Here is a 20,330-nt window from a genome sequence, read left to right as displayed (position 1 = left end):
ATCTACAGACTATGTACGGCATGAGGCATGTAATGTAATCTTCACTGCTCGGCCTGTACTATTCAGCGATAAACTAGAAGGGGCCTATTGCTCCATCTGTTTTCTTTGACATCATTCCTCTTGACAACTGGTTCATCATAGTTCAAAATTGTATGTTTTATCTGAACTTTTTCTTCAACATTTCCAATCTTAACCACGTTTTCTTAATGTGCTCTTTTTCCCAGTATACTCATCTGTGACACTTTCATTGTTTCCACAAAGCCAAGCTAATATATGGCTGTTTGAAGATACTGTTTTAATTACTGGAAAACTGTCTGGTAAGTAGTCCATTGTGCAAACTAGGATGTAAACAGTTTGTGTGAAAAACTTACAAAGCTTAACTAATGAATGCATGTGTTTTTGCTGAGAAATGAATATAGTCTGGAGAGAAGGCAGAAGTCTTTAGAGTCCTGATGCACTTTAAAAAAGAGCTAGTTCATGGCCAGCACAGTTACTAATGCAGTTGGCCTCCTGAGTATTGTTCATCTCTAGTAAAGAGAAGTATGCATGTTACTTATTACACTCGGGGCCAGATTCTTTACATATAAATTGTCAGTGTTCTACTGAATGAGGATTTACATAGGCAGAGATCTGGTCTTCAGACTCTGCATTACTATGGTAACTAGTAAATCTCCCTCCAAAAGTTCCAGCTTTCCATAGATATGAATATTGCTTATAGCTTATGCAGATATTAGGCTGTTATCTTTGTAGTCATTATGTTATTATCTCCTCCCTAACTTGTAAAAGATTTCAAATAGAAATCTGCTGATGTTTGATGTTGTGTGCATATGAATAGTAATGCATTTTATGTTGAGGTGGGAGGTGGAGAGTGGATTAAAGATGTCTTCTTTGGAGGAACAGTGCTATTATACTAGGAACATAAGATAAGTATATTTTACTGCTTTTGCATTATTTTACTGCTTTATAAGCCTTTGGTGAGAGAAACACAACTATTTATTTGAAATGTATACACCTCAGGGAAGGTAGAGCCTGGAGAAGGCATGCTAGAGTTGGGACTTAAGAGTGAGGGTGGGAAAGGGAAGAGGAGCTCAGCTTTCCAATAACATCATGGTGTGGAGTGATAGTGGCAGGTGGTGGATTAGAACTAGACAATAACAAGCATAGAGTAGTGGGATGCAGTAGGTTTTATGCTGAATGAATTTCTAGATTGTCACAGTGAAAAGTGTTAGCTCTGTTTGAAACCTTGCTAATTTAAAAATGTTTTTCTTTACAGATGCCAAATCTCAACCAAGTGTTCAGTTTCCCAAATATTTAATAAAACTTCCAATAAACCACCATATTACAAATGTGACAGCCTATCTGACAGTGCCACAACAATTTTTGAAAGTGGACAATTTTCTCTACACAACAGGGATCCTTCAAAATAAATCGGGTATATTACCTTTGTTACATCTAAGTTTGTTCTCTGTGTGTGTATGTATGCATGCATTTATATAAAAATGTGTATATATGCTATGGAAGATTCATTCTTTAATAATGAAGGCCTGAAAGAGCTCCCGTTGAATTTAGTCGACTTCTTTCTGAGTTCCATAGGATCCAGAATTGATATTATAAGTACAGCAAAATTTTATCTGGCACCCATGGGGAATCGGGGGTGCCAAATAACAAAATATGCCCACTACCTGAGAGGCCGCCTCTCCTGCTGCCCCTCCCTGGTGCGTTGCTGCCCCCTCCCCCAGCGAGGGACAGGGAGAGGGGCAGAAGAGAAAGGGGGAAAGAATTGTTACTGTGGGGGCTCAGCAGCACAGGCTGCTTTGCCCCGGGCCGTGGGGGCTCAGAGAAACTGTAAGTGCCACAGTGGGCACTTCTGGTTTCACTTTTACCTTACAAGCTGGCATGGCGGTTAATAGAGCATGCCAGCTTGTAAAGTGCCGGATAACACAGCTTTTACTGTACTATACTACAGAGGAGTAACTCATGGCCTTCTACACCTACCTGCATATCTAACAAAAGAACATAATATGCTGCTACTCTTACCTCCTGCAGAGATAAATATGCTATTTTCTGTCCAGACTAGTTTCCCTTATAGGATTATAACACTTTTACTGTATTGTGGCAAGGCCTTAAACTGCAGTGTTAGCACACATGAAACTCCCATTCATTTAAGTGGAATTTGAAGGTGTTGGCTATGTTCTGTGTGTTCTGCACATTACAAAATACCTTACTGTGCCTGAATTTGATGCAATATAAATTGCAGTTACTCTTGAAGTCACTGGAATTTCAGTAATTTATGGGCAGATCCTCAGCTGATGCATTTCGGCTGTAACTTTTACCTATTTGGGTTTGGAACCATGTCACCCAGCATAAAAATAACAGGGAGACTAATCTATCTCAAATACTTAATCCATGTTGTTGTATTATTGACTTAGTTACAGTTGATCCGTGTAAGCCTGTTTAAGCATAGTGACACCAACTAGGCACTCTAAACATACAAAGAACAAATGTAATAATATTTTCCACACGTGTCTATAAAATATCCTTTCAAGGCAGAGATTCCATGACTTGGTAAAAATTACTTTTAAATATTACCTTTTTAAAGCAAACTTATTAAGGCACAAGCAGAATCAATACTTATTTACTATTATGTCCTAATCCACCTAGTTATGTTGCTATCCAGAAGATCACATTGGAACCAACAGAGGAAAATAGGGTTGGAAAGGACCACAAGAGTTCAACCTCATGCTCAAGGCAGGATAGTCTAAGCTGTCCCAGACGACTAGTATTTCATCACCCATTTCTCTTTTTCAAATACACAGCGACACACTCAAATTCATTGCGGTTCTATTGTTCCCTTGATTTGCAGGGGATGATATTAGTGATATATAGTTTCTAGTTAACTCATTTGTGTGTCATACTCTGGTTTGTTTAATCTGCAATTAATCAAAATATTCACAAATACCAGTACCTTATTTATGTGTGGATTTTTGAGGACGCCAAGAAAAACAAGTTGTTTTTAATGCACCTTTTGAATTTGAAGCCTCAGATGATAAACAGTGTTTCTCACCATTGAGCTTTTCTTTAATTCTTTGATGTATTCTTAAATTATTCATAGGATCCCAGAGAAATAGCTTGTATCCTAAGGCAGGTAGGGGATAATTGAGATCTGGTGTGCTGGTGGTTCTCTCACAATTGGCTTCTAACAGTGTGCAAAGCACTAATATCATTCTGATATTTAATAATTCTGTTTCAGTCTTCAAAAACCTGTCACACTAGATTCTGAAGCTTTTGTATCATATGGTGTTTGTTGTTGCATGTTAGTATAAAGAAAAAGGGAGCACACTTGCAGCCTGCACCATAAAGCAGGTTGCTTTGAGTATTTTGACAAGCCTTGAGTACTGTACCCCACGGTCAACTCTACAAAGCAACATCCAAATAACAAATGAAACCTTTCAGTAAAGTTTTATTATTAAACCTGCTTGATACATTTGCAAAGTTCTCAGTAGTCACTTAATACAGGAGTTTGATTTTGATTATCGTTTATATTTATACCTGTCCATACATTTAGAACTCAGTTTTTTTCTGAACAGGTGTATTGTATTTAAGGTAGAATGAGGCTTCTGAAGCCTGTAATTAAAAGCCTCTCAACAACTAGAATTTGCCAAATTGTGTTCTGCCAGCACTGTTGAACCACTTTTATTGTAACTATATATTTTGTTGTTAAAATTTTTGAATAGGTATAACTACAGAATGGCACTCTCAATAAAAGGTGACCAAAGAAATGCTTGAGTTTTTTTCTCAAGCTATATTGACATCTTGTGATGCAGATCCATATATTCTTTGATGGGTTGCATTTTTTTTCAGTAAATTGTATTTTTTTTTTATAAATACATGCCAGTATGTGTAGTTATAGGAAGTTATTCCATATGTTTTAGGTTTTAAAAGTATTGAATTGACCCCTCTTGCTGCAATATGTGTAAGCCTCCTTTCTGCTGGAAAAGAATTGAAAGTGAATGGTCCCATTCATATTACATTGCCTCTTCTACCTACAAATAATGTAAAATCAGGAGATGCTATACCTGCATGGACATTTGATCTGAAAACTGGTATGTTTTTGATAAATCCTTCAGTATACAGCTTTAACATTAACATTAATGCTATACTATATTTAGTATTAGAATGACGTGGGGTATATCTGTGTCTTACAGAATAATATCCAGCATTATTTTTTTCTTAGTTGGGTCACAAATATTTTGGGAAGAAGTTCTCAATTTTAAACACGCATCTTAAATTTAGAGGGAGGTCTCCCCCACCCCCCGGGAACATAACTGTTTTAACTGATTCAAACAAAAACACTGATGTGAATGTTACAAGTATCAAGAATCATGTGGATGACCTTCATTTTCACAATAATATAATATTTGGACATTAGATATTGTAACAGTATAAATGTAGTGCATGCTATGTGCTTGAACAAAAAGTTGAAATTAAGGTTGTTTGACTATATTGTGTTCCAAAGTCATGTCTGTAAGGGTTGCTTGAAATAAAGTGACAACACTGGATGTGACACAACTTAAGATGACTTAACGTATTATTTTTTATGAAAATAGAATATTTTAGGCAGAACCATTGCTTTTTCTAAAATGTAATATACAGTATCTCCATGTAAAATATTTATAGTAACAACTATACTGAAACAGATCAGTAGTCCACACCAGGAATGACCAACCTGTGGCATGTCTCTCAGGTGGCACTGGCAACCTCTGCGTGGCATGCAGCGGATGTGGAAGGGACCAGGTAGTACAGTGGCAGATAGCAGAGCAGCAGATCAGACAGGGCACATGGTAGGGGGGAAAGCAGAGCAGTGAATTGGTCATAGAAAGTAGTGGCAGTTCACACAAAGGAAGGGGGATTGGAGTAACACTCAGAAGGTGTGGTGCTTGATTTGTGGCCCACGTGCCAGAAAGGTTGCTCCCACTGGTCTATGCCATCCCAGGGTGTGATTCAGATGCACCAGGGACAGGCAGAACTCTCTCTAAAGCATTATATAGTCCTTTTTCTTGGGTATCCTGAGTCTAACTGGTTTATTTCTGAGACAGAAACCTTTATTATTAATTTTTTTTTCTGTTAAAGTGCATTGAAGTATGCCCCTTTATATTAAAATATGTGTCCCTGTATTTTTCTTAGTATGTGCTATTTTCTGTGGAGTAGAGTGGGGAAGAAAAATAAAGCATGTTAACTTTTATGAATATTCGCCCATTTCAGATGTTTTATTTCACTTAAGCTAGAATTTTTGCAAAGCTGAACATCATTGGAATTGAATTTTTTTCCCATAAAAGAAGATCTCTAAAACGAAATGTAAACCCTCTGTACTTAGGGTTAATATATAAGTTATGACCATTTTGTTTTCTTCAGAACCCACTTTACAAAATTCCTGGTATTCTAAAGTGAGATGTGTTGTTCATCTCCTTGCTGTTCCCCTTAGCATGTTCTGGTTTGTAAAACAGGTTGTTTTCCACTCTTAGAATTTCAGGCATGGGTATATTTATTACTTAACCAAGTATGAAGTATGTTTCTTTTTGTCTCGTCTACAAATATGTGAGCATATGTTGCAGGAGAATGGCAGATCATAATGCTTGTCCTTTATACTCCAAAACAGATGGTGGTGAGATCTCTGGTCTAACAGTAATCCTGCCTTGGACTAATTGAGCTGTTTCAGCGTTGTATAATTTAAATAGAAAAAACAGGCTTTTTCATTTTGTTGTAGCCTAGTGGATTATTATGGCTTGTCCACTATGTGATAAAGCCTAATGTTGGACTTTGTTCATTGTGTGTAAATTAATAGCTTTTAACAAAATTACAACTAGTCTTTACACAAATAAGACCTAAAATAAGAGAATATGAATTAAAAATGGTTTGTTTTGGTGGAAATCTACTTTGGTTTTACTTTCTATTTTGGTGTAACAGCTAAAGTCAATTTAAGTGAAAGCATTAAAAAAATAATTGAATTTTATTTCAAAGTAAACAGTTATACACAGGCTTTCACTGAAATATCTAAATCAATTCTGGGAGAAAGAGTTAGTTTTTTGGGGGGAGGAGGAGTTGGTTTTTTGTTTTGTTTTATTTATGTATTTATTTTATAAGCTCATCAAGCCCTGTTGTATGTGAAAGTATCAGAACAATTTCATTTTCTATATTTCTTTCTGACAGTATATATTTTCCAATGTTTTCTTTTGCATAATACCTTTCTGTGCTTGTAGGAAATTGTATGAAACAAGCCATGTCCCCTGAAATGCGTATTAACTTGCCTCCTTTTTCAGGTGCCTGGGTAAATCGTGGGCTGGGAATGGTAAAGGAAGCAAATGACCATTTAGTATGGAAGTATGTTGCTCCACACTTAGGGTATTGGATAGCAGCTCCACTGCCTGGAACTACAGGTATTGCATATCAATAGAAAACTAAAATGACCAAATAATCTAAATACTTCTAGTCTTAATACGGGTATATTAGAAGATTTGTTCATAATTTAAAAAAAAAAAGAGATGCATGTTAGAAGCTGAAGGTGTTTTATCTACATTTTTCAAGCCTGTTTCCTAGAATTGTTAACTCCAGTATTACATTGAAACTATTAGTTTTTTTGGGAAAAAGGGAAGGTGGAGGATTAAATGACCAGGAAAATTCTTTGACATTTGTTTTCATGTGTGTGACAGGAACACAACCAAAGCATCATTTTTTGAAAAAGAGGAAATATTCTGGTTGAAACCTGCTGAACAGTGTAGAAAAAATACTCCTCTGGGTCAAAGGAGGCAGTCTTCTTCATCTTTTCAATTCCCAGCTGTCTTTTGATGGGGAAAGGGCCAAGCTATACAGTACTGTCACTGGGTTTTATCAAAAAGAGAAATGTGAACATACAGAACAGAGGAGCATCTGGTACCATATGCCTGTTTTTGCACCCAGGAACACAAAGGGGAAATACACTGGGGGATCAGTACTGGGGGTGGGACTGGTAGGGTTGAGTGGCCCAAATAGATGCTGCCTGTATAGAAACATACAGCCTACATGCTACAATTATGCTTATTCCAGAAATGAAAATTAATATGGTGAAATTTTGGAATGACAGAATATGATTTCAGAATGTAAAAATAAAGTAATGGGATTGGACAGGAGGTTTAAGCTTGACACTTCAGGGATTAGTATTTTGAAACAAATTTAGATGTATGCTACAAGCACCATTTGACTAAACAAATGTAAGGGCAATACTTTGGTGTTTTGAGACATCAGCCCCTGAAGTCTGATTATATTTTATATTATTGTTGTTGTTATTATTATTATTCTGAAGTTGCTGAAATGGAGAGTGTTAAGATGGCTAGGAAACTATAGTGTAATTTATCAACTGCAGTTTTGTACAATAATTAGTTTTTGGCATCTAATTTTTGTCTGTTTCTGTGTTTGAAAAAATCTAGATTCAATTATTAGTGCAGTTTCCAAGGATATAACAGCCTATCATACGGTGTTCCTAACAGCTATATTGGGAGGTACTGTTGTCATTATTATTGGATTCTTCGCTGTCCTTCTTTGTTACTGCAGGTAAGGAAAAAAGAAAATCTATATCCTCTGTGTAAACGGGATTTGAAGTTAACGAACAGCCCCTTCTGTGTCAAAATATTATTTTTTCCCCCAGCAATATGCCTAGGTGATATAAAATATTTCATACACCTCGCGTCTTAAAATTATCACTATATTAATATAACATTGCACGTTAATTGTGCATATAAATTCCTGCAATAGTTTTGGAACAGTTTTGGTTTGCAACTATTTGCTTTCAGTAGTGCATACTGTTGAGTCTAATATCAGTGTTCAGTGCGGTTACTGCATTCATCACTCATATTTTCCCAACATGTCCTCTATAATTATCTTCTATTTCCTTTTGCATAGGGATAAATGTGGTCAGTCACAAAAGAAGGAAAAAAATACAACTAAACTGGAAGTTTTAAAAAAGGACCAGACAACATCAACAACTCACATAAATCACATCAGTGCTGTCAAGGGGTCATTAAGGGTAGGAGATAAATCACAGTTATACTCACCTAAGATTTCATCTTATAGCCCTCAAGGAAAGACTACTATAGAAAGAGAGGACAAAAAATCCCGGGGCAGTTTTAAAATTTATACAGAAGATGCCTCGTATCAGTCATCAAATCAGAGTAGTCATTCAAGGAATTCATCCCAGTCCTTGGATCCTAGTGCTGGAGTTAGACACATGCAGCAGCCAAAGCATATCAGCAGTAGTGTTTCCCAGTCTCCAAGGGCTGTTCAAGACCAAAACCTATATCTTGCAGTAAAAGAAGAGATGTTTGGGCTTTCCCATATTCCAGAACAACTCATGCATATATACAGTCAGCCTATTGCCATCCTTCAAACTTCTGACCTTTTCCACTCTCCTGAGCAGTTGCATGCTGCTAAGTCAGCTACTTTGCCAAGAAAGGGTCAGTTAGTCTACAGCCCTGTGATGGAACCCATGAATCGTGACAGTTATACACAGACATTACCCAAGATGCCAACGCATATTCATCCACAGCCCCCAACCTGCAGAGATGAGAAAGCCATAGTAGATGGTCAACAAGGTTTACCTTCCCAAAATTCAAATTGGGATCGGTACACCAACAACTTGCTGGAATCTGTCTCTGTTCCTGGGACACTGAATGAAGCAGTTGTAATGACCCCATTTTCATCTGAGCTTCAAGGTATTTCAGAACAAACATTACTGGAGCTTTCCAAAGGAAAACCATCCCCACACCCCAGAGCATGGTTTGTGTCACTAGATGGAAAGCCAATTGCTCAAGTAAGGCACTCTTTTATAGATCTGAAGAAGGGCAGAAAAACAGATAGCAATGACACTAGTCTGGACTCAGGAGTTGACATGAATGAACATCATCCCAGTCGAAAACTAGAGAGGGAGAAAACTTTCATTAAAAGCATGCCTCATTCTAAGATCCTTTATTTGGAAGATTTGGATCTGAGTAGCAGTGAAAGTGGGACCACTGTTTGCACCCCTGAAGATCAATCTATGAGACACATGCTGGATGGAGGAAGTGGATCAGTTGCAGAACAGGAGATTGAAGAACCAATAAGAAGAAAAAATAAAGCAGAAGGTCATGAGTCCAGTACTCCTCCAAGTAAAAAAAGGGGTAGGCCACATATGGCTAAAAGAGAGAGCAAAAATAATATTTGGAAAAAGAGAGAAGAGAGACCCCTTATTCCTATAAACTAAAACACAGTGTGTTTAGTATTGTTGCTCCTCTTGGGGATCATGCACTGTTTTCTCTTGGCTTCTTGCTGTAGATTTGCAAGGTTGAATTTGTAAGGAATGGTCTAAATTGTTTTCTAGTATCAGGTAAAGTTACAATTTTTAATGTGCAAACTAAGGATTATAACTAAGAAATTGATATAAAATGTGAATTTGTCACTCAGAATTGCTAATATATAAGTTTTCCAGTCGTTATTTTTGGCAATCTGAAAAAGAAGGCTTCATTTTAATAAGCCTTTCATTCTTGGGTACACCTCTGGGAATGCACAGCTACAAATGTAGGCACTCAATAAAGAAGGTATTTTTAATGTTGCTGGCATTGTACTAGTTTAGGAGGTTCAGATGTTTCTGAAATATTGTATCTAACTGAAGTGACCATGCATAGTATTTATAAATTACCTTTGCTGTGGTCCTAATCACTGCTTCATTTTGCATTGTTTAATCACATTAGTATGGTCTTGAAATAATTAAGGACTTGATGTCTGTCCACTCTCAACTATTAAAATGTCAGCTAAATCCTTTTTCATGTACTGTTCAATGTACATTGAGCCAAATCATGCTGAGTTGTAATTTGGGTTGCGTCAGATTTATACTATTGTAATTAAGGTAGAACACGATACGTAATGTTTAGGGATCTACCTAAATTGTGGTGAATGGAGCTGATTTTGCAGCGTTTTTGCACCGAGCTCGCCCCTTGCCACAGATCAGGCTGCCTCTCGTGTGGTCTCACCCCTTGCCGCTGATTGGCATGTGACGGGAAGTCCTCTAAGCTAATCAGCTGGGGGGGGGCAGGGAAGAGCGGCTGCTGTCTTGGCTGTTCCAATTCCTATGTTGTTGTCCCCACCCCCCTCACTCCCAGTGGGCTGTGAGGCCAGGCTGCAGCGGCCAGGAGCACCACTGGCATCCACTGGGGAGCCAGAATGTTGTGTTTAGGTGGGGGGCCGGTATTCTTGGGCAATGCCCGATTTTCATGGTTTTCATGAAACCACAAAGTAGGTCCTTAGTCACGTCCAACAAAAATATTATAAATGTGGACAAATAGTGCCTTTGCAGGCTGTGAGGCTATTTTTTAATGATAACGATTGACATCAACCAGTGTCAATTTTCCCCAGTCTGAGCAACTTTTGTTATAGGCTGTGCATCACAAGGGTGTTAATCAGACTTTAGAAAACTGATTGCTTGTTTAGAACAGGAAGAAGCTGAGCTGCAAACTTGGTCTGCAATATAATAGAGTCTTGATTATGAGTTACTGCTCAGTTAAATGGATACCAAAAGTCATGAATGCATGAAATGTAACTAAGATATGTATGTATACGGGGAGGAAAAATCCATCAGAATATATTTTATGTTTAAAAAATAATTTTGTCAAATTAATAGATTCTGCTTTGGCTAACAGAAAAGTAGATGTATACTCTTTAACATGCTTTACATAATAGGGTGTCTTTCAATAACTTTAAAGGTGTTTCTCTGATAAGTTGCAACACTTTGGCTTTGGTAATTTAATTTCAAACTATCCTAGTTAGGATAGTTTTTAAAAACATTTTTAATCTATATAGAAAGTTCAGATGGAGGAGAATATATGTGAGTAAAGCATTTCACTGAATGGCCTAACAAAGTCCAAGGGAGATAGACCACAGAATCATTGACTTTTAGATTTCTCAGCAACAACAGAGAACAGCCCATAATGCTGATGGGATTTTGACAATGTAGTGTCAGCTCTTCCAAAACTGAAAGATAATGATTGTCTTGTGACAGAGTTGGGACTGGGGGGTGGGGGTAAAGGACTTAAAAATGAACTCTTCTAAAGGGAAAAATATTAGAGTGGAAAGCATGTAGCTTCTTGCTGATTCTCATTTCCAGAGTGGTTTAGTTTCAGTTAAATCAGTTTTTACAAAAATGACATATCTGTTTCTAGGATGTTTTGACTTCTCAGATGTTTATGAGTGCCATTTGTGTCATACTATGAAAAGCCATCACTTTCCCCTTAAACATGGAGATAATGTGTGCACACATACTATGTAGCTAAAAACTGCTAAAGATTAAATTCTGTTAGGCATGTTTCTTGTCCAAGATCTTCCTTAGGTATTTAGTCTTTTGCCCCTTGTAGCTGTAATACAGCACTCAGGTTCTATACAACATTTCTGCCACAGGAGTGGTGTACAGCAGTCTTTTACCTTGTATAATGTGGCCAATGGAGTCAAGTAATAATATTTTTGCATAAACCATCTTCATTAGACTAATACTTTGAAATACCAACAAATAAGAAGCGACATAGTTATAAGTAAATAGGTTATGAAAGCTTCAAGATTTTCAATAGGATGAGTAAAATGGAGGGTAGCTTTCTGGTAACTTTGCTAACTACGTACAGAGCCATGCACAGGAAAGGAACTGTCATTCAGAATTGTTCATGCTAGTGAACTGCTATCTAATCAAGAATGTGCCTAGTCCATCCTCATTACAAAATCTATAAAAACCTTGCTTTATACTTGGTATTTTGAAAAACATCTTTGCTGTCAGATTACTAACTGAATAATGATCCTATCTGATCTCAACAAGATCCAGAATACAGGAAATAAGTTTGATTTGCTCATGTGCAGTAATTTGTACCAAAGAGGATTTTTTTATTAGATATAAAAAAAGCAAAGAGGACTAATGGTAGTCTTTAATGCAGTAATACACAAGTTAAAATGCATTAGCTTATTAGATATTGCCAATGTTTAGTTTTGCATTTGGAACACGTTTCAAGGGTAAAACACTACTTGGACCACTGAAGAACTCAAGAAGGTAAATTACCCTGCTGAAGTGCCTTTCTTTTTCCCCAGACCTATTTTATCAGTAGGACACTTGGTGATCTAAAAAGCACACGTACACTTTTTTCTGTTAGCCAAAATAGAAGCATCACTACTGAAATTACCTAGTCTCTGTAATATTTTGTTCCACAAATCTAGTGGTTTTGTTTTGGAACATAGACTCTTGCATGTAGATAATAACAGCACTCGGGTCATAACCCACCTACAGTTTATTACATTTGGGAACCATTAGCAATATATTGTGAAATAGGTTAGAAATGATCAGGTAAAATAACACTTTTAGGGATTTGAACAACTTTTTGTTTTTAACACAAGGGGCCTGATTCTGATCTCAAGGCAGATATTTTGAAATGAATACCTTTACTTTTATCAGGTATGAAACTGGTTTGAGATCAACATCAGACACCATTCATTTAGTATCCCAAGTGTAATATACACCTATCCAGAAACTACATATACTAGTTTGGGTCTCATGCTATTTAATTGAACCTGGAAGCAGTGGGGAGACCAGAAGGAGGATGCTCATTGCATCACTCTTTTTTTAACCTTTTGGGTGTGACCCTAAACTCTCACTCATCTTCCATTCATTGACCTCAGTGGGCTTTTAGAAATGCAAAGCAACTAGGACTGGTTTCCAGCATTTATTGAGGACACTTTTATTGAAATAGTTTTAATGTAAATGTGTGCCACTCTTACAGCAACAGGCACAGTACACTTTTATGCTTAAATTTTGGGATATGAAAGCAGTTTTTAATGATAAACACTTATCTAAGCCTTGTTTAGGGGAAGTACTAATGTTTCCTGCAAAAATGTGATGCCATTTTATAGTAGTCCTTTATAATAGTTATGCAATTCTTAATTTTAGCATTTTAAAACTAAAAACGGCCAACTGATAATTAGTTTGTCGCAAGTTAAATTTCTGAAAATTTGTAATGTTTTCCAAGTAGTGGGGTATTATTACACTGTTCAACTGATGGAGTCACTTAAAGCACATGTCATACCTTAGTGGATATTTTAGATAGCAAATATTTTTACATCTTAGTAGTTACATTTGGAAAAGGGCCCCTTTTAATGCACATTCGAGCATGAAGCTCACAGAGGCCAATTCTGTGAGGTGCTAAAGCCCACTAGAGCTGATGGCACTCAAGTTCCTTATGCCTTGCAGGATTGATTCTCAAATGTCAGAAAAGCACTACCATTGCCTTGGCAATCATCTCCCACCACACTCCTGTAAACATGTTTGTTTTCCATTCCAAGCATACCTAAAGCTCTGTGTCCTTTTGAAGTGTTTCTACCTTTTGTATTCTTTTGTCAGAGGTGTCTTTTCATGTTTCAGTGTATTTACTACAGTACTACTGTATTTATTGCTGAGAATGTAACTAAGATTTGTAAAATGTTATATAGTTCATGCAATATAATAAAATAGTTTTAAAAAGTTCTTGATACTTTTTTTAAATTCAGTTAATATGGTTTAAAAGAAACATGTTGCAGACAAATATGCTGCTTTTAGACTTGTTTGCTTTAATCTTAGGGAGAAGAGGAACATCATGTGATCTCTACATGAAATACACTTCTGCCTGTGTCTGCCCCTTTTCAACAGCCTGAGCAGCCCATGGGAGGGGTGTCAAACTCCCCTGAGCTGCCTGGGCCAGATGTGGACCATGGGGCTCAGGGTTAATGCAGCCATTGTTCTAACCCTCGCCACTGATGTGGTGCCAACAGGGCTCTGTACACTGGAAGTTGGCATTAGCTCCTACCCCTGAATTCCTGGCCCCTCAAGTACTGTTAGACATATCTTTGAAACCCCTGGCCTATGTGATCTCCATGGGTGCTTGTATGTGATGGGGGTTTAGTCCCCTAAATTACAATGGTCATTTTTTGTGATGATTAAAAGCCTACCTTTTCAATCACGGACTTGAGTCACTGTTATGTTGAGGTACCCAGTACTTTTTTATTTTTATTTTTTGCAGAGCCTGCCCAATGTCTCCTGCAGCCTGGGGGTGACCTGCCAGCGGACTGAGCAGCCCCTGACCTGGAGGGGGCCATCCTTCCCCCTACGGTGGTGGTGCCCCTCAGGGCAGACAGGTGCTGCCTCAGCTTGGGGAATAGTTGGATTAAGCTGGGCTCTTCCGAGCTTGGGCAACACCTGCCTGCTAGCTATTGCCTGGGCATCCCTGGGGGTCACTGCTGCCATGGAAGAAAGGAATGAGACCCTCTGCAGCTAAGGGCCCACTGGCAGCTTGCCCCACAGGCCACAGGAGAGGTGGGCAGGCTCCATGAAAAAATAAAAAGGATTGGACCCCTTGCTGATTTTTCCCCCCTCTCCCCCGCTGAGCCTGTCTGCGTGAGCTGCCGGTGGGCTGAGCAGCCTGAGTTGTAGGGGGCCCTGGTCCTTCCCTCCACAGTAGTAGTGTCCCCCGAGGCCACCCAGGTGGAGAGCTAGCAGGCCAGGGGCTGCCCCAGTTTGGAGGCAGCACCCCACCAGTTCCAACTCTTTCCCAAGCCTACCCACTGGAAGCCTGCCAGGCAGTGCTCCCCAGTCAGGCTTGGGGAAGAGTTGGATCTGGTGGGGTGCTGCTTCCAAACTGGGGGAGCCCCTGGCCCTCTAGCACCCCAGCTGGGCAGCCCTGAGGGGTGCTGTGACTGGAGGGAAGGACCCAGAGCCCCCAGCAGCTCAGGGGCCACTTGGCCCACTGGCAGCTCTCACAGGCATGCTCAACGGGGGGAAAATGAAGTGGCCAGGGGCCCGATCTTTTTGTACAGCCTGTTTGTCTCTCCTGTGGTTAGGGAGGGTGAGCTGCCAGTGGCCCCTGAGCTGCAGCGGCACCCCATGGGACCACCTGGGCAGGCAAGTGATGCTCCAGCTCAGAGACAGCGCCCAGCCTGATCTAACCATTCCCCAAGCCCAACCACCTGCTAGCAGCCCACCCTAGCAGCCCGGGGTGGGGGGGCGTGCTGCGGGAATAGGGGGAAGGACTGGGGCCTCTTACAGCTCAGGGGCTGCTCGGTCCACCAGCAGCTCACCCTCTGGCTGCAGGAGACACAGGCAGGCTCCCCAAAAAAATAAAGATGGGGCCCCTCACCGCTTTTGCCTTCGGCCCACCTATCTTGCAGCTCGGGGGAGCGAGCTGTCAAAAGGCTGCAATGTTACAAATAGCTACATTGCAAACTAAACTACATATGGATATGGTTTATGTTGCAACATAAACTCATTTATATTGCAAAAAAACCATATGTGTACAGCATGATGTAATTAAATTGAAAAAATGAGCAATTTTCATCATGTGTACAAGCATCCCGTGATCCTAGTGTTGATTGCTTATCCCTTACCAAGCCAGGGCATAAAGACTTATTCACATAAACCAGAGGAAAGACCAATTTCCTTGTTAATTGCTTTTTGTAATGTGACTAAACTATGTAATGTTAGATACTTACCCAACTATCCCATCATGCTTCAGAGTTGGCACTTGTAATTAGATTTAACAAGATAGGATCAACTATTTAGAGCTGGCAGATTTTGAAGTCATCAATCAACTGGGGAGAATCTACCTTTCCAGAGCTCATATGGATAGAACAGGCTGCAAACTCTGCTGTAAAAATATGTACACAAATGAAACTTAATTTGTAGGAATATACCCAATTTATCTGTGTATTTTTTTTCTGTTTTGCACATACTTACCACATGGGAAATTTGTTTTTAATTTATTTATCAAGAAGTTTTGGAATTAAAATGAAAAGTAGGCTTTTAAGCGTGGGATAAATTTACCTAGCCTAACTTACAGAAATGCATTTTGCAGTTTAATTAGCTGCACTTTTTTGTAATTAGCACTGATTTAATTTCAAAATTATTGGCTAATATTGCTGCGGCTGCATTTAGTCATAGGCCTATGAAAAGAAGCATTTGCAATTGTGCAGCAGCTAAATTACTTTTAATTCCCATACCACTAAGATGGACTACAGAGCTAGAGGAAGCAAAACTAACACTTCAAGCCTGCATTTTTTCCTGCTATATTAATACTTGTTCAAAGGGGCTTTATTGATGATTGTATATAAATCTGAATTACTGTTGAGGAAATTCTGATTTTTTAAATGTTCTCTTGGTCTTGATGTTTGACTTTGAATAAGGGTATTTGGATTTGACCCTAAATTCCATATGATGAGGCAGATTGGTATTAGGGTGGCACAGTAATTATTTCATGCAACTTGCTGTTGCTCTTTCTTGGATGGAATGGCCATCAATTTCTTCAGAGTAAACATTTCACATCCGTGTTAAGGAAGATTATTACTGAAGTAATTTGATCATCTTGCAAATAAGGAAATTCTGCACAGTGCTGAATCTGAAGCATTCTAAAGGTACATTTTAAGTCTTGAACTGTTCCTTGGGATCATTCAGACCTTCAACCATGCTGAACAAGATCATCTGTCTTTCCACTCTAAGTACCAATTTGTCTGTGGTTCTCTAATCAGAGAGAGAACCTGTATGGATTTAATAATGGTCTTGAAAAAAAGCCTTCAGCCTCCTAGCAGATGGCACAGATGAAATAGTGGTTGCTTTAACCCAGGGCTCTTAAACATTCTGATGTTTACTGTAATGTTTTTAATGCTTAACCTTCCTGAACAATAATTGCTTTTATGTTCTGCATATTTTCAATAAAATACATTTGTTTGCTACTACAATCTATTTACATATGCTACAAATTAGTTGAAATATTTTTTTCAGAAAATGAATGATTTTTCTACTTCCATGAGTAACGAGCGACAGGTTTGCTCAGTAACAGCTGATTCTTTGCAACAGTCAAGGAATTTGGACATGCAGTTGGATCCCTTTATCTGATATGTAAAAAATACGGGCAAAATTAAAATCAGTGTTATTCTTGTTTTAAACCATTATCATAAACATAGAATTACATTTCATATATATATATATATATATATATATATATATATATATAACACACACACACACACACAATAGTATAATTAATTAGGGTCCAATAGAGCAAGTATGTATGTATGTATGTGTAGAAAACAGATGTAATAGTTTTACTGCAAAAAAGTTTGAAGTACTATGCAAAAGTGGAAGCTGATTTCTGATCAAACAAAGACAGATAGCTGGGGAAAAGTAAATGTCAAATAATTTAACAAAATGAAACCTTGAACACTCTGATTTCTTATTGCAAGTACATATTTTTTTACTATTCTTTATATTTTTTTACTATTTTAATATTTCTGGTTGGCTTATCCACAGCTGTTAACAAATTTTAGTGGATTTTTTAAAATGTAAATTGCTAATTCAGTGTGGATCTTTTTAGTTACATATACTCCTGGTTAAATTTTCATTACACACACAAGGACTGAAGCTGTATGGCTAAACTCCTAAACATTATCTAAAGATTATATAATTTCCAAATTAGATAGGAACTCCCTGCCTACAATTTGAAACCAGCCTAGCCTCTTTTATTTTATGAGGATCTAATGGCTATGCATATTCTTTATAGATCAATGAAAATATAGGAGGAAAACCTAGGATGTTAGCAAAGAAATAAGAGCTTTAATGTAACATTGATTACAAACAGATTTTTCCTTGTATTTAAATCTTTTTACTAAGATTTTATTGAAAATGACACATGCTAGTTTAACTTATTTTTTTTATAGCTCTGAATGACACATTTGCTCCAATTTATTGCAAATAATTCAAACACCCTGAACTTTATATAGTTTTTCAAAAACTAAGATGTATTTGTGGTGGAGGGGTTGATAAACTGATGTTGGAGTTTGAAGATGAGAGTGCATCAAATATATGGACCTTAAGGTGCAGATTTACTTTCAAAAGGAACTAAAACACCATTACAGACTTCCATTTTTCTCATGAGGTATATAAATACTATCTACTCTCTTTATGAAACTTAAAGCCCATTTTTATAAATTTTCTCGATTTGATTTTTAAAGTTAGTACTTGAAACTAATCAATAACATTAAATAAGTATTAATTGAGATTCCAGGAATTGTATATCTCATTTAATAGACATTAAATTAAGATTGTTTGTTTGTTTATTTATTTACTTATATTCAACAAACCCCTCAGTTTTGAGCTTCAGTTTAGTAAGCCTATTTCAGTTATGGGCAGAGATGTGTTTTCTGAATTGGAAATTTTTCCAGTGCCCTAAATAGAGCGTGATCTGATTTAGCATATTTATTTGACTTACTTTTTTAGTTTTGTTAATTTTATGTCCCAATAGCCACAAGTATTTGAACTGAAATATTTGATTAGGAAAAAAATTAAATACAGCACACTTAGTGTGGTTTAAATATTATATTCAAACAAATTCAAAGCTTTATGTGGAAATAAATTATTTTTATTGGAATACTTGTAAAAATAGGAAGACAATACACAATAGCATGTACTTTTCTTACCTGGTTTGTTTAACTTTAAGAAAAAAAACAAAGGCACTGAAAACTGTTGACACACTAATTTTAGCACACCCAAAGAACTGTGCGTGCTATGCTATGCCTTGGTTGTCCACTCATCTACTTCAATGGAGTTTAACTCTCTTCCACTGAGGTCATTGCAGCACCTCCAGTTTCACTGTCACTATCTGTAGAGTCACTTGCACTACTTATTAGTTCCATATCAGAATCAGATTCAGGCAAATCTGATTCAGAACTACTTGAACCACATTCTCCTTCGCTAAAGCAGGGGTGGGCAAAATGCGGCCCGCGGGCCAGATGTGGCCCACCAGCCCATTCTATCCGGCCTGTGGGGCCCCTAAAAAATTTAGAAAATAATAATCTGTCCCTGGGCTGCCTGTCATGCGGCCCTCGATGGCTTGCCAAAACTCAGTATGCGGCCCTCCGCCCAAAATAATGGCCCGCCCCTGCGCTAAAGGATGGTTTTATCAAAGTCTATGGGCAAGGGCAATTTATCATCACACTGCATCTTCTTCATTAATTGTGCTTCTGACTGATTCTTCAGAAGTAAAAGATTTTGAGAAATAGAAACAAGTTTAGCAGTGCATTCATTTGTTAATCTGTTCCTCATTTTTGCCTTGAGCTGAAAGCCTTCCAGTTCTGTTCACAAGAAGCTGCTGTTGGTAGAATGCTTAGGATCCTTAGAGCAATCCTGGACAGCAGTTGGGTGTTACAGTATCTCTTCCACCATGTGAGAGGAGACGTATTCTCTGCTCTCTGCCAAATGATGTCTTTGCTCCAAAGTTTTTCTTTTGTGCAGTACTCAGCAATGTCTGTCATCATGGTTATTTCGCTGATGTTGGGGACATTCTTAGCTACTTCCATAACTGTATCAAGAGCAGTAGATAATTAATCTTCTGATAAATGTTGTCCTCTGTGTTGAGGATCCAAAAAGCTTTCATGAACTGGATGAAAGCAAAACTCAGATCTCTTAGTAAACATTTGTTTTACTTCACCTCTATCCAAAAGAGAAGAAGGAGGCAAAAGCTCAATTAGATTTTCAATCAGTTGTCTGAATATCTCTGGAATATTTGAAAAGCTTGGTGCATCTCCTTCAAGTTTCTTGACAGCCACTGCAGCTGGTAGTAGCAAGTTGAATGCTATTTGAACTCAAACCCAGAACACATCGTTGTCGAGAAACTACTTCCGAATGTTCATGGGAATAATCTGGGATACCTATGTCATCTATTGAAGCACACTGCAAACAGTTCTTTGTACGAAGCAAACTATGTAAACACTTTGTAGCCGAGTCCCACCTAGTTTCCCCTGGCAATAAACGTGCACTTTCCCTCCCCTTCTTTTTCTCTAATTTCTTCAAAGTCTGATTAGCAAAATGATGATATATGATGGGCGCATTAGTTTGTAACATTCCCTCCAGTATTGATTTTCACTTATGGAAAGAGGTGTACCATTTACAAATGTAGCTTGAGCTAAAGTCTCATTTGCTTTTTCTTGATCTTCTTTTGACATTTTGTCCACAAAGCTTGACTGTCTTGAACAGCTACTCATAGTGCATTGCATATCTGGTGATGGTGATCTTGAAAGCAAGGAGCCTGCTTCTTCCCCCAGACCTGGCAGCTCAACATTTTCATTTTTTGCAAATCTGCTATTTCACTTGAGCTACTACTAAGTTCCTGAAGCAAAAAGGGGAAAAGATTTTTATTTTAGCCTATTCTAGTCTGGCCTCAGCCATCAGAAGAAGAGGAGACAGGAGGTTTGCTTCTCTCCTCCCTGCCAGAAAGAACAGT

General features: G+C 38.0%; 1 protein-coding gene across 2 annotated transcripts in view; it reads left to right on the top strand.

Annotated features, from left to right (window-relative positions):
* Window positions 1-13,552, top strand: part of FAM171B (family with sequence similarity 171 member B) — a 46,674-nt gene extending 33,122 nt beyond the window's left edge. For both annotated transcript variants that reach the window (XM_019554249.1, XM_019554248.1), the window contains 6 exons: window positions 225-317; window positions 1,274-1,432; window positions 3,933-4,103; window positions 6,318-6,434; window positions 7,461-7,584; window positions 7,933-13,552. In XM_019554249.1, coding sequence (XP_019409794.1) covers window positions 225-317; window positions 1,274-1,432; window positions 3,933-4,103; window positions 6,318-6,434; window positions 7,461-7,584; window positions 7,933-9,268 — 2,000 coding nt within the window. In that variant the 3' untranslated portion in view covers window positions 9,269-13,552. The remainder of the gene's footprint in view (window positions 1-224; window positions 318-1,273; window positions 1,433-3,932; window positions 4,104-6,317; window positions 6,435-7,460; window positions 7,585-7,932) is intronic.
* The last annotated feature ends 6,778 nt before the right edge of the window (window positions 13,553-20,330 follow it).

The sequence above is a fragment of the Crocodylus porosus genome, unplaced genomic scaffold (assembly GCF_001723895.1).
Source record: "Crocodylus porosus isolate Cpor-Errol unplaced genomic scaffold, CroPor_comp1, whole genome shotgun sequence".
NCBI lineage: Eukaryota > Metazoa > Chordata > Crocodylia > Crocodylidae > Crocodylus > Crocodylus porosus.
Note: the sequence above shows the minus strand (reverse complement) of the source record. Positions and strands in the feature narration are given on the sequence as shown.